Here is a 17,538-nt window from a genome sequence, read left to right on the forward strand (position 1 = left end):
AGAGTCTATTTTCTCCTCTTTCTCTCCCCACCTGCCCCTGTCTATCAGGGAGGCTTTATGTGTGTCAACCTGTTTTGCTGTATTCTAGATAATTGTGGATGAGTGAACGTGTGTGTGTCTACTGGAGGGACAGGACAGAACATGGAGCTCATTAAAATTGGTCTCTCTCTTCTGTTTCTACTGGGTCTGTCTGCAACAGGTAAGCCCAAGGAGACGACTTCTGAGTTTCAGCACAAAACCTTTGAAACAGATTTTTTCTTTCTCTTGTTAGTGTGAAAACGCTCTGTGGAAGACACCGCATGAATGACAGTTTGGTCAATCAGCTGACGGTCAGATTAATGTTACCAAAAACTGTTGTCAACCTTACAGACAGCTTTCCAAAGCATACGTATTTGTGATTAATTTCTACTGTGTTTTAAGATTTGTGGTAAATCATTCACTTACAAGAGTGTGTATTGTGTATTCAACTACCACAAATTCCTTCTGACTCAAACATTCCATTCACATTGTAATCATTTCCTAAAATATACTGTACAGGGAGCCAAAACCAATTGTAACAAAACCGCTTTCCATAAATTGGCAGTTGTTACATTCAAAATAAATCTTCATTGTTATTGAATAAGAAATTTAAGAGTATTTGAATAGTTACACAATTTTTGTTATTTTGGCTCTGTACTCCAGCACATTAGATTTGAAATTAAACACTTGAGTATGAGGTTAAAATGCAGACTGTTTGAGGGTACATACATTGGTATCAAGTGAAGCATGTTGGAATTATATAACCTTTTAATACATGGCCCCCACATTTTAAGGGAAATGTTTCTTGGCCGTAAAGAGATAAATATACCAGTATAGCTCATGATCTAAAGCATAGCACCTCATCTGTGAAGCATGGTGGAGGTAGTGTTATGGCTTGGGCATGTATGGCTGCCACTTGAACTGGCTCACTTGTGTTCACTGATGATGTCGCTGCTACTAGCCACCACTAGCTGGGGGTATTGTGTTCTTATCTCTCACTGACTTTCTTATCTCCTGTGGTGTTTTTGGTATACCAATGCTGGTGGGGCACCAATCAGCTTGACAAGCCTAGCAGTGACGTTTGTGAGCCACAACCTTGCTTGTTTGACACAGTGATGATACCCTCACAAAGAAATACTTACAGACATCATTATATATACACACATCCGCTGAGCTGTCTCTGTGTGACTTCCTGGGCTTGTATGGAAGGTGATATATTGTTGACATAAGTATAATAATAGAACAGGTAAGGAGCAGCCAGAATTACAGTACATAGGCAGCAAGTTAAACTGAGCATAGTGCCTACTTATTATCCATAAAAATAACATTACCTGCAAAGTATAGTTTATTTATTCAGCATTGATCTAAATCATAAAAAAAAATATATATATATATATATATTTATATATTTTGCTACAAATGAGTTGTGTTGACTTTTTGAATTTTATGGGAGGATTACAGTCCGTATGTATTTAGACAGTGGTACAATTTCTGTTCTTTTGGCTCTGTACTCGAGCACATGAGGAATAAAAATGACTATTATGAGTTTCAGGTGCAGACTGTCACCTTTAATTTGAAGGTATTTACATACATATTGGGTGATTTGTCTAGGAATAACATCCCTTTTTATACAGTCCCCCCATTATAGGGGACCAAATGTAATTGGACAGTTTGTCAGTTGTTTCAGATTAGTCAGGTGTATTCAATTGCTTCCTTAGTGAAGGTAATGAAAGCTTTCATTATCATATCTAACAGGCAGGACAAATCTCGTCATCTGATTGGTTAATAGCAGTGATAAAATAACTATATACCACTTCTAATGCTTGTTTACAGTTCTATTTCTATTATTTCAAGAAGTCAGGGCTACAGGGGGTTGCGAACAATGCCCCTTAGCTGTGATAAAATGTCTATATACTGTACCACTGCCTGTTGTTATTGCTTATATATATATATATGTATGTAAACAATATATTATTATTATTAAAGCTCTGTACTCTTGCAATCATCTACTAGGTGCCCTATCTTGCAATCTGCTAGATGCGCACTTTTAGCTACATACATGCAGTAAATCAATTGGATGTCACACTTTTTTTTTTATCATTCATTTTTTATTTGTAGGCAAAACACACATATACATGACAAACATTACCATATGATTACCATACAAATTATTATTATGAAGATTTATAACCCCACCTATCCCGTAAACCACCCCACGCTCCCCTCCCTCCTCCCCATTCCCTACCACCAATCCGGATATTGCAACTGACCAAGAAATAAAACAAAAACAAAAACAAAAACAGGTAGAGATCAAATAAAAATAATCACCTAATCAGAAGATCTTTCAACTTCAATATTAAATCTGTCCATACTAAAATCGTGTTTGGTTTTGCGTTGTTAATTCTTGCTGAAGATAGTTCCAGGTATGAAATGTCCAAAAAGCTCCGAAGCCAATGAGTATATGAGATATCGTGCGGAGGATTCCAACGTTGAGCAACAATCTTCTTGGCGGCTGTTAGACCTGCCAGCCAGATATTACGTGATTTCCCGGGAAGGGTGATATGTGAGTTATCACTCAACAAATGTATTGCCGGGTCCATAGGGAGTTGCAACTCCAGCAGATCCGACAGCGTATTGATTACCTTCCCCCAAAACTCCAACACCCCTGGACACTCCCATACAACGTGCATAAAAGAGCCAATGGTTCCCAGGTGGCAGAACGAACAAAACGGGTCAGTTACCAATCCCATTCTATGTCTAATTCTCGGTGTTAGATACGCTCTATGACAACTTTAAGATGTATATATTGGTGGTTTGGATTCTTCGAAGCACCAGTAACATTATCCTAAATTGCATCCCAGTTTAACTCTTGTCCTAGTTCTCTAGCCCATGCCTGCATACCACAAGTATGTGTATATTTATGTGAATTAAAATGATCATATATATAAGACACTATACTTTTTGGAGTGATTCTTACCCAGTCTAGAATAGGATGTTCTTTCAACTCTGACCTCCAGGGAACCCGATAGGCTCTACAGGCTGACCTTATTCTGAAGTAAAAGAAAAGAGAGTGCTTATCGATACCGTAGCTGGAGACTAGATCTTGGAAGTCCCGAATATTGTCTACCCCGTTGATATCCTGAAGAGACACAATACCTTTATCCTCCCATGATTTGTTACTAAAAGGTTTCCCCCCCGTTAACAGATGACAGATGACACTTGTTGCATATAAGTAAAGATTGGGCCATAAAGCAAACTACATTTTTTATTAGATATACCTATAAGGGGGAAATCTTTCAATCGTATTGGTGATATTAGTTCTTGCTCCACGCTTCTCCAAGATGATATTCTATCTTCATCCAACCAGTAACTGAGGCTCCTCAATACGAATGCCCAGTCGTATAATTTAAAATTTGGACATACCCATTCCCCAAATGACTTCTTGACCTGGAGAGCTGACCACTTTATACTGGGACGTTTACCATTCCAGACATAACCTCGTAGCATGGAGTTTCTGCCAGTAACCTGTCGGAGGAGCCAGTGGAAGCATCGAGCTGATGAAATTAATACGGGGTAAAATGTTAATTTTAATAACTGATACACAAGATGGGACTGACGCTGGTAGATGTTTCCATCTCGCAATATCCTCTTCTACTTTTTTAAATACTAAAGAATAATTGGTTTTAGCTATAGAGGACAATGAAGTACTGATTTTAATACCCAGGTAAAGGACCTCTTTGGTAATACTAATCTGGGGGGGGAGAGCCACCCTACTTTGGTCTGTATTAACCAACATCAATGCAGATTTTGCCAGATTGACCTTGTAACCGGACAGGTGTCCAAAGTGTTCCAGTATTTCTAATACCCTGGGAAGAGTCTGTTGAACGTCTGCCATGTAAACCAACGTGTCGTCCGCATATAGCGAAATTGAGTGGGATGTTGCACCTATTGTAATAGGGGAAATCTGAGGGCATTTTTTAATTAATTGAGCAAGTGGTTCGATAGATAAATTAAAGATCAACGGCGAGAGAGGATCCCCCTGCCGCGTGCCGCGTTTGATGTCAAATAGTTGAGAGAGGCCTCCTCCCACACACACCCGAGCTATTGGGTTGGCATACAATGTTTGAATCATATTGATAAATTTGTCTCCAAAGTTGAATTCTCTCAAAACCCTCCACAAATATGGCCATTCAAGGCGATCGAACGCTTTTTCAGCATCCACAAATAGCAGGCCACATTCAAGTGGGATCTTATGTGTTGCGCTCAGTATATGTAGGAGTCGGCGGACGTTATCAGAGGCCAGGCGTCCCTTAATAAAGTCTGTTTGATCAGGACTCACAATTTTCTTAACCACTGTTTCAAGTCTACCGGTTAAGACTTTGGGAAATATCTTGAGATCAGCATTTATCAGTGATATTGGGCGGTGATTCCAAGGGGTCCTTCCCGGGTTTAGGTATGACAGTAATCAAGGCTGTGTTTAGATCTCTATGGAAACTGCCCTTTTTGATAGCATAATCTAGTGTTTCCAACCATACTGGTCCAAGGACATCCCACAATGAAAGATAAAGCTCCACTGGTATACCATCTATACCTGGTGTACGGCCCTTATTAGTAGCTTTGACTGCTTTAAATAGCTCATCCAGTGTGATCGGAGAGTCCAGGGCTTTCGTCTCTTCCTCTGACAATTTAGAGAGGCCCAGTCCATCAAAAAAGTTAGAAAAGTCATCCTCAGTGGGAGCCGGGCCATTCGTATACAGCTGCCCAAAGTAATTCCTGAATGTCTGGTTTATTTCCTCTATTGAGGTTACTACCCCACGGTTAGCACATCTGATCGCTGGTATGGACCTTTTAGCTTCCTGCCATTTAAGAGTAAGTGCCAGAAGATGACTCAGTCTGCTACCCTCTGCATAGTACATTCATGTGGTTATGTGGATCATATATTCTGCTCTGGGTCTTAACAACTCATTCAGTTCTGCTTGTTTGGTTTTGAGCTCGTTTTCTTTTGCCAAGGTGTATGTCCCTTTAAGATCATCTTCCAAAGTCTTGCATTGTTCTTCTAACGTGGAAATTTGCTGGAGCCGATTTTTATGTAGGTGAGAGCTGAACCAGATGGCATTATTTCTTATAAAGCCTTTGATGGCGGCCCACCCTATTGTCACATCTGCAACACTGTCTTTATTTATAGCTATAAATTCAGTCAACTTGGTTTTTAATTGTGCCAAAAATTCGTCGTTGCTTAACAAGGTGACGTTAAACCTCCATCTGGAGGCCCTGTTTTTGATACTGCCATAATTAAAGGTGGATATAATAGGGTTATGGTCAAATAAGTGTCTGGACAGAAACTCTATTGAATTTACCGAAGGCAGCAAACTAGAAGATACCAGGACATAGTCCATTCGAGAGAACATCTTATGTCTTGAGGAGAAGAAGGTATAGTCTTTAACAGATGGATTATGTATCCTCCATACATCAGTTAGATTCAAGTCCGCTATCAAGCAATTAAGTGCTTTAGAAGCTGCTTCTTGAGAGCCCGCTAACACTGAGGATGACTTATCAAGGTTATTGTCTACAACCGCATTCATGTCTGAACCAATATATAATTGGTAATCATTGAGCTTCAGTAATTGTGCAGTAATCGAGGGGGGAAATTCTGTGTCGTGAATGGTTGGGGCATATATGCTGACGAATGCAACCTTTTTCCCCTGAATAGACACACAGCAAAATGCTATACATCCCGCCGCGTCAGAGCCAATTTCTTCATTTGATGCATTAATATTTCGTCTCATTAATATCATAACTCCTTTTGTACCAGTACCATCAGCCGATGCCACAACTGGCTTATAGATTCGGTTCTGAACCCTGGAAACATCATTAGGTCTTAGGTGTGTCTCTTGCAGTAGAGCAATGTCTATCTTCTTCCTGCGTAGGAAATCTAATACCTTGGAACGCTTATATGGGGAGTTTAGTCCCCTAACGTTAAATGAAACAATATTGAAATGTTCTGGTCTACCTGTATTGCAAATATTCCCTTGGATTTGTAGTCGTGAGTTGGTGGAGTTCTGAGTTACCCCCCTCCCACAACCACCCCCCCTCCCTCTCACCCCTTTACCTTGTAACATCTGTGAGCGTCACTCAGCAATGTCTAACACTGAGCACTAACTGCCCCCCCCTAGCACCAAAAGAGAAATTAAATTGGTTCTCACAAATACGAGTGAAAGCAAACCAAACAAATAATATCAGGTCTCGCCCATCAAATTGTAAAACTGCAACTGGAATCATCCCTGTCTCAGAAGCACCACAGCACAGCCTCCTTGAGCCATATTATTCCCAAGACAACAACGACCCCCAGTGGTGCAAGAAATTATAAAGTTATCCAAAACGAATAAACGTTCTCCAATCTCCCACCCCACCCGCAATATAGAGTAACGTCTGGGTGTGTTGAGCAATATCTTAAAATAAAATATATAACAGTAACTCTCAAGAAGAAAAACAAATTCACACCTTATTCAACCAGAGGTGCATCCAGTCAGTTAAAATATGCAAGAAAACAAAATATTCAACGTCACCCATACGATGTACCATGTCCGTGTCTGCGTGCGGGTGCAGGCTAGCCAAAACAAATCAAGTCCGCCTCCTCTCACTCAATGTCCCCGGATTCCACTCCCTGTCCTCCCGCACCGAGCAGATCCGCCAGGGCTTCCTCCGCCTCTCCTGCCGAGTCAAACAACATCCTCTTGCCCTTATAATTCACTTTCAGGATCGCCGGGTATATCAGGAACGAGTCGATCCCTCTCCCCCGAAGCGTAGCACAGATCTCCCTGTATGCCTGCCGTTCCTTCGTCGTCCCGGTGCTGTAGTCGGCGTAGAATTGCAGCCGGATGCCGTCCTGCGTGGGTCCGGCCTTTCATGCCCCGTCAAGGATAGTGTCGTGAGCCACGGACCCCTTGCCGAGCTCAGACCTCACGTTCCCACGAGCAGTACCTCACAATGAGGTGTCTCGGGGACGAACTCAAGTACTCCGAACGTCCTGGAGCCCTGGTAAGTTCTACTGAACTTCCAGCCCAGTCTCGAAGTGAAGGGTGTGATGCAAATCTGGTAATCGATGTCCTGTATTCAATGTATTCCTCTAAAGACTCTTTATCACATATGATTATAGTAAGATATACTTTATTATAATCAATCAAAAGAATAGAGTTATACAGATTACAGTGTACATATCATCTTTTGCAGTTTGCTAATCACATGCAAGTTACATATACCCCTCTTAGCTCTTTCTAAATTACCTTTCCACCACGATGTTTAAAAATCAAGGTACACCCTTCCTATATCCATCCTCTTTGGCCTTAGCCTTATCCTATAGCTCCCCCTTCTTGACGTTTAAAAAGAAACTATTCCTATAATATTATATTTATCTAAATATGATAACTTCTCTACATTTTTCTACTTTATATAGTACCCTAATGAGAAATAAAAGATATATAAAAGTAAACTTATAATATGTTACTTTTCCTACTTCTACAAGTAATATAGATTATAATTACCACTCCAGCTTGTTCTGTGTGGCTCTTTCTTCACCAGCTCGTAGATATCTTCTGAAGCCAAATTCTGGGATCCTGCTCTAAGGTCTAAAAACTTATCCCTTATATATCTTTTTTGCATACAAAAGTGTACCTTTTTTGATAAGAAATGCCCCCATTATGTCAAGCGGGAAGACATTTATCTTTTATATAACCTGTTTTTTAATGATCATATTAATTATTTCTGTTTTTCCAATTGTCATTTTCTCATACCTCAAAAGAACTGTCCCCAATATTTTATTTCATGGGCCCCTCTGGTTTGGGAATTTCCACCATCTTAATATACGAGTGGAAAAACACTAGCCCTTATGTTGTTTTTAATGAACCTATTCATCACTGGTGTCTGTGTCAGTTTCATAATCTCTCCTTGACTTCCTCCAAACTTTGATCTCATGCAAGCCAGACGTTAAAGCCTGCCACCATCTCAACACCCTCTTCAGGTGCCCCTTTTTGTGGCGCCTTAAGGGATCTACAAAGGACATCCAGCCAATAGCTGAGTGTAAATCATCCGCCATTAATCATTAATTTTCTTTCGGTATTGACATCCCTTCCGTTTTCCTTATTTTTGTTTTTCTTTAGCCAGGCATTGTGCCCCTCCCCTGTAGGGTTGGGGTATTCTCAGTCAGAACTTTAACCTTGCTCTTTAAAACCCTAAATCTAAGTCCCCCGACTTCAGACTCCTCTACTGACAAGTATGGCTGCTCATTCTCTGAACCACATATTTTTCTTCTTACGGGCGTTCTTACTACCACCTCAATGGCGTGTGCGAGGGGTTAACAATGCATTCCTTTCTAACCCATCCCCCGTCAATCTCTCATCAGGGGGGCCTAGGGCCGGGTCCTCGGCAATAGCCTGTCGATCGGTGTAACGCAGGAGCCTGAAGATCGTGGTTCGTGGTCTCGAAGGGTTGTTGGAGAAAATCCGGTGTGCTCTATCGATCTCCAATGGGGTGCCTTGGTTATTCTTGAGCGTAGGGATCCACTTAGGCAGCATTTTCTGGAGATATCCACCTGGATCGTCACCTTCATCACCCATCGGTAAATTAACAAGCCGCACATTATTCCTCCTGGATCTATCCTCTAAGTCATTGAGCTTTCTTTGTAACTTAGTCAGCTCCGACATGCAGGAGGTTGTATTCTTCTCGTTCTTACGCACGTTAGCCTGGAGGCCGTCCATCTTGTCAAAGACTGTGCCGAATTTTTTATCATGTATATCCAACTGTTCTTTTAACACACGGAGGATATTACCATTCTCTGTCATTTGCTTCACTATGGGGTCAAGGGCCTTTTTGAGCGAGCCCTCCAGCATGACGGCTACTGTTTCAGCCATTGTTTCACGTAGCGAGCCCAGCTCCTTAGCTATCGTTTCTTGAATAAGCTTAGCCATTTCTCCGGCTGCATGGGGTGGAGAATCTGGCGGTTCATCACGGCGGCGGCCGCCCATTCCTCCCCTAGTCTGATTTTTCTTGTCAGCCATGGCTTTGGACAACTTTTCTCCTAAGTCTAACTCAATTCAGTTTACTCTGTGAGCCCCAACAAACATGAAAGAAGAGGGTTTTAGACAGCGCTCAGTGTTGTGTCGCCATTTTGCCTCGCGCCTCACCGGAAGTGTGTTTTGGATGACACACTTGATTACCGCATCAACAAAAGTAAATAGGGATCATTATGGAACAAATATACCTGTCGAGAAGTTGTTGATCGTGTAGAATCATGCTTCAAAATGATGGGGAAAAAAAAGTATTCCTTTGAATAAGTTTCATATTGTTAGGCTTGCATTCCTGAGTTTTCAGTTTGCATTGGTTGGCAGGATGCCAATATATAATAATTCAGCCAAGTTCATAAATAGGCTTATATTTGTATGAATCAACATACAATACATAGCCTCCAAAAATGCAGCACAAACTATATAAAACAGGTGAACATTAAAACAAATTTAATGACTGGTAAAAGTAGCTTTTTTTCAACCCTGTGCATCCCGTTGACGGATTATGATTCATTCTAGTGGAACCACTGTACATGCCAAAACATGCCAACACCCATACCACTCTGTTTCACAGATAAGGAGGTGTACTTTGGTTCTTAGAAAATTCATTTTAGTCTCCATACTTTGCTCTTGCCATTACTTTTACACAATTCAAACTTGGTCTCATCTGTCCACAAGACTCTTTTCCAGAACTCAGGAAGTGCAGACTCTTTTGGGTACTAGTTAGCAAACCCGAACCTGGTCATTCTGTTTCACAGCTAACTAGTGGTGTGCATCTTGCAGTACACCAGTGAGCTCAGTAATTGCAAAGGGGCTGATCATTCCAAGGAAGACCGTGACAGTTTATTACTAAGAAATTCTCACCATAATAATAAAAACCTGTCCAACAGATCAGAAACCCTCTTCAGGAAGCAGGCATGGATGTCCATGACTATTCTCTGCAGAAGGCTTCAAAAACAGATCAAGAGAGCACTCTTTGATGTATATTGGGTGCTAATTGCAACATAAAACACTTTTCATGAAATGGCAGGTGTAAATGTTAAATATACTTTCACAAAATTATATATCAGCTAAATCTTTATTTATTTTTTGTATTTTTGTATGATTTTGCTTAATGTATAACCATTTGGCTAAAAGTATAAAACATATAGCTAAATATATGAATCATTTAGGTAAATATTTAGCTAAATGAATAAACAATAAATTGATAAAAATAGAGAGAGGAGCGCTTCTGCAGTAAATAGTAAAATCAAGGTGCTGAATCAGGGCTGCAATGGCCAGCCTGTCTGTAATGTTTAGCCATAGGGTATTTATCATCATGCGTCCTAATGGCATACACATTTTCAGACAACCTGTCCCTTAATCTACGTTTGGTGTGTCCAACATATAAACAACCACATTCACATTCCAACCTGTACACAACAAAAATGGTATTACAGCTGACGAATTATTGTATTTTATATGTACTGGCTCCATGAGTGTCCTTGTGTTAGATTTCACAATGTGGTGACACTGATTACAGTTCCCACAGGGGTGGTTACCTATGGGTGGTTTTGGGGGCCAACAAGGCTTAGCTAAGGGAGACAGGTCATTGTGCACCAACTTATCCTTAAGAGTGGGGGCCTGTCTGTAAGAGAAGGCTTGGGGATTCATTGAAAGCTATGGCCATTGAAGAGGTCCGCACTTCTTGGAGGGGAGGAGACCATCTGAAACATGTTCTAAGACGGGAAACCTTTTGGATTTTTCAGCTGAAAGCTACAGTATTTCCAGGGCTTAATGAGGAAATAGATTATTCCCCTTTTCTGTAATTTGAGTTGTTTTCTTTTTCTTTTTGGGGGGACATGAGATTTTGTATTTGATTGGTAAATGGTAATAGTAAATGGTTGGCATTTATATAGCACCTTTATCCAAAGCGCTGTACAATTGATGCTTCTCATTCATCCATTCATACACACCAGTGGAGGCTGGTGACTTCCAGAATTGAGGAGGCCATTTTTTTCCGCTTGCTCACTTCACTCGCGATGGAATGTTCCCTGTTCTCTTATCTGTCTTTGTGCTGGCCAAAGGCATACTATTTGGAGTGTAAGCTACAGTCAGAAAGTTCTGGCTGATGAAATTCATTGTGCAGAGCTTAGCCTTGTGCCTTCCTGAAGAAATGACATTGCTGTAAGTCTATGAGCCTGCCTGATAATTAAGCTGAGAAATGACATTTGGATGTAATATAAATGCCAAGTGAACATGTGTAAAAGGCAGGAATTTTAATTATGTAGTTAAAAACAATTTTGTTTAGCTTACATTTTTCATTCTTCTACAGCTTCAACATGTAATCACCAATTTAATCAAGTTTAGCATATAAAAAAGATAAGATAACACTTTCTTTATCATATGTAGTTTTATTCAATATATTTAATATAAAATATGTAAAAATATGGTTCCAGTTGGCTTTATCTAATGTTAACGTTATCCACTAGAGGGCAGCACTCTTCGTATTTAGAGTGAATTTCCTCACAGAGCAACAATTCAGTAATTTGATATGGAAGATTATTAAATTGACTTGTAATAAAATGAAATGGACTACATTAAAAATAAAACTGTTCAATAAATCCCAAATGGTGTCTAACATGACCTATTGAATGTCATTCTCACTCCCTAGTATCTGGAATCTGCATATCTCCAGCCCAAGATCTCAAATAGCGCCAGAATCTCGCCGACTTCCGAGGTAGTTTTAAGCAAAAGTGTTTGGCCAAATGAGCTATAAACTCCAGGGATGATAGCCAGGGGTGTTGTCTAAATTTCCTGAAAAGCACAAGTTGATGGGACACTCGTAGCCACTATGGCGAGTGTTTGTTTGACTGAAGTGACTAGCGAATTCTCAAAATGGCTTCTGTGTTGAATAGGAAAGGAAAGGACAGTTGATTCCAAATGAACCAGTAGCATGTGATTGGACGAACAAAATGTCAATCTTTCAGCCCTGGACACAATGCATGGTGAGGCCAGGCCTCCGTTGCCCACCCATTTTCAGTGATCTGGCCAATCACATATTGGCATGAAAAAAAATGCATTACATTGACTTCTATGAAAAGCGAATTTCCTAGGGGAGGCCAGGCCTCCCTTAATACAAACTGATAGGGAAATCTGGCCTGTTGCTTTACAATTGCAATATTGGGTTTTAGCCATGGGAAAATTTAGATTTATGAACAAAACTAAAATAATATGAATATAAAAAAAAAAAAATATGTTTTTTGTTAAAATAAATAAAATAAATATATTTATTGTTTTTTTTAAATCTCTCTCTTCTCTCAAATTATTGGGGAGGCCAGGCCTCCTCCACCTCTATGGAGGAGCCTCCACTGATACACACACTGACACACCAACGGCGATTGGCTGCCATGCAAGGCACCGACCAGCTCGTCAGGAGCATTTGGGGGTTAGGTGTCTTGCTCAGGGACACTTCGACACAGCCCGGGCAGGGGATCGAACCGGCAACCCCAGACAACTGCTCTTACTGCCTGAGCCATGTCGCTACACTTGTAATTTAATAAAGGCTTTTTAACGCATCCAAATCAAGAGTGGTCGCCATCCTTTTCTGATCAAACAATAATTGAAGACAATAAATGACAACTGAATCTTTAAAGGGACATCACAGAAGCAGAGTTCGGTAATCTTAGGACACAGGCGCCAAGGCCACTAGGGGGCTTGCACTAAGGCATTCATTAGTAATTGGCATGTCATTATAGGCTATGTGGGTTTTGCCATAATCTTAGACCATTCGTCACTTGCGAGAGGCTCTTCTTGTCATCACTCTGCCAGTAAATCAGGTCCAGAATGTTCAGAAGTGTGGACCTCTGTTCCTCTGTCCTAATTGTAGGATGCTGGGGCAGGAACCAGGAGGAACGGCTCATTCATCACTTGTTTAAGGAACGTGCCTACAACAAGGAGCTTCGGCCTGTGGAAAAAAAAGAGGACACCGTGATAGTCTATTTGGCCCTCACTCTTTCCAATCTGATTTCACTGGTAAAATAACACTGCATATCCACACTCAGTCTTTCACTTCACTGGTGAGATTACACTGTGTGCCTACACCCACTCTCTCCAATTTACCTGCAGACTGGACTGTATAGAAAATGAAAACACTGATGCTCTGTGCCATTTTGCTGGCTTTACCATTGCATACATTATAATTTGAACATGTGTGGCAGCCAAGCGACCGCAAAACTTGATGTTGAGAGCGATATGGTCTCTCTTTATTAAATAAGATTTGCGTTCCTTAAATACTGTAAGTGTTGGCCCATGTGTGCCTTCTAAGATGTAAAATCAGGAACTATCGATTCATTTATTGTGTTGTGAAGTGAAATGAAACTACACCAAATTTTTGACATTTAAAGAATGCAAATACTTCAATTTTTTTCTAATCCTGTTGCTGGTTTAGTCATATGTATATGCTTTATAAAAATGTCCCACCATCAGGGTAGGATAGCCCTATTACACATGATCCCATGTCTCTCTCAGCAGTTGCATTCAAATGAGTGCAACATAATTTGAAGCAAAGTTGCTGTATGACACTTTTTTGCTGTGGCTTTTACAAATATTGATATTAAATGTAAAAATGAGGGCCATTTCTGCCATTTTGGTGCCATAGGCCATTTACCAATGGTTAATTATTGTGGATATTTTTGGGGCTGTTTTAATTCCAGAGGTCCAGGGTTAAGATCAATGGTATAAAGGATTCCACCAAGTATCAGACAATTTTGGCTAATGATGGTTGCAAACATGTTTGCGTTTTTTAAAACATTTTTCTTTGTTCTCCTCTTCCCTCCTACAGAAAGAGGTGGATGAAACACTGCTCAGCAATGTATGGATGGAACATGTAAGAGGAAATGCTGCTATATTCCCTTTCCCTCTCCAAACCTTTAAATACTTGTGTTAAAACTCAGAATGTGTTGGAGAGTTACGTAGAGCATAAAGTAAGAGACTATAACCACCAATGTTCTTTACCCCCAGTACTTCATAATCCTTGAATTGTTTTTATAGAGATTTGTACCATGAGCTTTATAGTGGCACAGTCGTGCAGTGGATAATACTCTTTGCATTCTTCTGTTTTTCAGCAATTCATTTAAATATTAATCCCTGTACCAGTCTCCCTCCTTCTCCAATACAAATTACTTGAGGGTGGTATATTTTTTGATGAGTTGAGGAGGGAGGTGGGGTGCTGAGGCAATCTAGTCCATGCCCATACAATCCTGTTTTATTATTTATTTATTTTATGTCTAATTTGTGTTATTATAGTTATTTACACTACTTTGATATACAGTACTGTGCAGAAGTCTTGTATAACGCCTGTATAACATTCTGTACAGATATGATTCTTTAAAAAATAATTCAATGAAAGGTCCTAAATAAACTTACTATAATTTTACATTACATTTTAGTCATTTGGCAGAATAGTTAAAAACTGAATCAAATCAATATTGTTTCGGCGTTAAAACTGCATCCCTTCTCTGAGATAGCCAACGCTGCCCTGCAGTTCTGTAAGACAATCAGCAGGGAAGTTGTTCCTAGCAGTTCTTCTGCACAACTGTTCTTCTGTTCTTCTGCAAGAACTGTTGCCACAGTTCTTCTGCAGACTTTGGTTGGCCCCTTGCTTCTGATCTCAGACAGCCTTGATCAAGTTTTTATGTAAAAAGTAGTCAATTGCTTACAGTAATATGTTACTTTTTAAAATTAAATATAATTTGTCTCCCCACGTTTCCAATTCGGGCTGTGCCCGGCCGGGCCCCATGTGATAAGGCCCGGGCCCCCAGACACTCGCCGACAAGCTCCCCTCCTGGGTCTGGTTCCAGAAGGGGGCCCCGGTTTCCCTTTTCTGGGCGAGGTAGCTTGGTATTTGTGTGGCCGTATCATGGAGTCTTTGAATCGCTCTTAGTCTGGCCCCTCCCCCGGGACCAATTTGACTTGGGAGACCCTACCGGGGGCTAATGCTAATGCCCCCGACAACATAGCTCCCAGGATCACCAGGACACACAAACCCCTCCACCACGTTAAGGTGGCGATTCCTTGGAGTGGGGTCGCCGCCCGGCTACTCACAAGCCACCGGCTGAGTGCCACTGTGTTGGAGTTCCGCCTGGGTAACGAGAGGGTCGCCTCTTTGCGACTACATGTCGCTGGGGGGAAAGCTCTGACTGTTGTTTGTGCTTATGCACCAAATGGCAGTTCAGAGTATTCGGCCTTCTTGGAGTCACTCCATAGCTCTGCTTGGCGACTTCAACGCTCACGCGGGCAACGACGGAGAAACCTGGAAGGGGGTGATTGGGAGGAATGGCCTGCCTGATTTTAACCCGAGCGGTGTCTTGTTATTGGACTTCTGTGCTGGTCATGGATTGTCCATAACGAACACCATGTTCGAGCATAGGGTAGCTCATAAGTGTACTTGGTACCAGAGCACCTTAGGCCAAAGAACGATGATCAACTTTGTGGTCGTATCATCAGACCTGCAGCCATATATCTCTTGGACACTCGGGTGAAGAGAGGAGCAGAGCTGTCAACTGATCGCCACCTGGTGGTGAGTTGGATCAAGTGGCCAGGGAGGCTGCCGGACAGACCCGGTAAACCCAAACATGTAGTGAGGGTGAACTGGAAACGTCTGGCGGAGGCCCCTGTCCGCGAGGTCTTCAACTCCCACCTCCGGAGGAACTTCTCGTGCATCCTGAGGGAGGCTGGGGACAAGTGGGCCATGTTAAAAGCCTCCATTGCAGAGGCGGCAAGCAGGAGCTGTGGCCAGAAGGTCATCAGTGCCTGTCGGCAACCCAAGAACCCGCTGGTGGACACCAGCGGTGAGGGAGCCTGTCAAACTGAAGAAGGCCCGGGGGTCCCATGAAGCAGCAGACAGGTACCAGGTGGCCAGAAGGGCTGCGGCTTTCGGTTGGCCTCAAGGACATTCTGGCAAACCATCCGACAACTCAGAAAGGGAAAGCAGGGCTCGTCTCAGGCTGTTTTCAGCAGGGGAGGAGAACATCCCCAGACTGGGGATGTTGTTGGGCGGTGGAAAGAGCACTTCGAGGAGCTCCTGAACCCAAACAACACGTCCTTTGTGAAAGAGGCAGAGCCCGAAGACTTGGGGGAATCTGCACCTATATCCCTGGTGGTCCCCATTTTCAAGAAGGGGGACTGGAGGGTGTGCTCCAATTATCAGGGTATCACACTCCCTGGGAAAGTTTACTCTAGGGTGCTGGAGGCCGACGGTCGAACCTCGGATTCAGGAGGAGCAATGTGGCATCCGTCCTGCTCGTGGAACAGTGGACCAGGTCTTTACCTCAGCGGGGTTGCTGGCAGGGTCATGGTTGTTTGCCCATCCAGTCCACATGTGCTTTGCGGACTTGGAGAAGGCTTTTATCCGTGTCCCCCGGGGAACCCTGTGGGGGGTATTGCGGGAGTATGGGGTACCGGGGCCGTTGTTACGAGCCATCCGGTCCCTGTATAACCAAAGTGAGAGCTGGGTCCGCATCCTCGGTCAAGCATGTTTCCTGTGGGACTCTGCCAAGGTTGCCCCTTGTCACTGGTCCTGTTTGTGATATTCATGGACAGGATCTCAAGGTGCAGTCGAGGTGAGGAGAGTGTCCAGTTTGGTGACCTCACAATTGTGACTCAGCTTTTTGCGGACGACGTGGTTCTGCTGGCTTCATTGGACCGTGACCTTCAGCATGGACTGGAGCGGTTTGCAGCCGAGTGTGAAGCAGCCGGGATGAGAGTCAGCACCTCCAAGTCCGAGGCCATGGTTCTCTGCCGGAAAACGGTGGATTGCTCCCTCCGGGTTGGGAACGAGCCATTGCCCCAAGTGAAGGAGTTCAAGTATCTCAGGGTCTTGTTCACGAGTGAGGGTAGAAGGGAGCGTGAGATCGACAGGCGGATCGGTGCAGCATTAGCAGTAATGCAGGTGTTGTGGTGAAGACACCTGACCGATTTACCGGTCAATCTATATCCCAACCCTCACCTATGGTCACAAGCTTTGGGTAATGACTGAAAGAACGAGAACGCGGATACAAGCGGCCGAAATGAGCTTCCCCCGTAGGGTGGCTGGGCTCAGCCTTAGAGATAGGGTAAGGAGCTCGGACATCCGGAGGGAGCTCGGAGTAGAGCCGCTGCTCTTTCGCGTCGAAAGGAGCCAATTGAGGTGGTTCGGGCATCTGATCAGGATGCCACCCGGGCGCCTCCCTTTGGAGGTTTTCCGGGCTCGTCCAACTGGGCGGAGACCCCGAGGTAGACCCAGAACCCGCTGGAGAGATTATATATCTCTCCTGGCCTGGGAACACCTCGGGATCCCCCAGGAGGAGCTGGAATGTATTGCTGGGGAGAGGGATGCCTGGAATACCCAGTGTAGCCTACTGCCACCGTGACCCGACTCCGGATAAGCGGGTGAAAATGGATGGATGGATGGACAATTTGTCTCTGTAAAATTAAATGAATG

General features: G+C 42.7%; 1 protein-coding gene across 2 annotated transcripts in view; it reads left to right on the forward strand.

The window, feature by feature from the left end:
* The window catches only part of LOC133126421 (acetylcholine receptor subunit delta-like), a 40,738-nt gene continuing 23,200 nt past the window's right edge, over nt 1-17,538 (forward strand). Inside the window, exons 1-3 of one of the 2 annotated variants that reach the window (XM_061238628.1) lie at nt 1-199; nt 12,946-13,091; nt 13,900-13,944. In XM_061238628.1, coding sequence (XP_061094612.1) covers nt 142-199; nt 12,946-13,091; nt 13,900-13,944 — 249 coding nt within the window. In that variant the 5' untranslated portion in view covers nt 1-141. The remainder of the gene's footprint in view (nt 200-12,945; nt 13,092-13,899; nt 13,945-17,538) is intronic. The other variant, XM_061238626.1, reaches the window with a different exon arrangement.

The sequence above is a fragment of the Conger conger genome, chromosome 4 (genome assembly GCF_963514075.1).
Source record: "Conger conger chromosome 4, fConCon1.1, whole genome shotgun sequence".
Classification (NCBI taxonomy): Eukaryota; Metazoa; Chordata; class Actinopteri; order Anguilliformes; family Congridae; genus Conger; species Conger conger.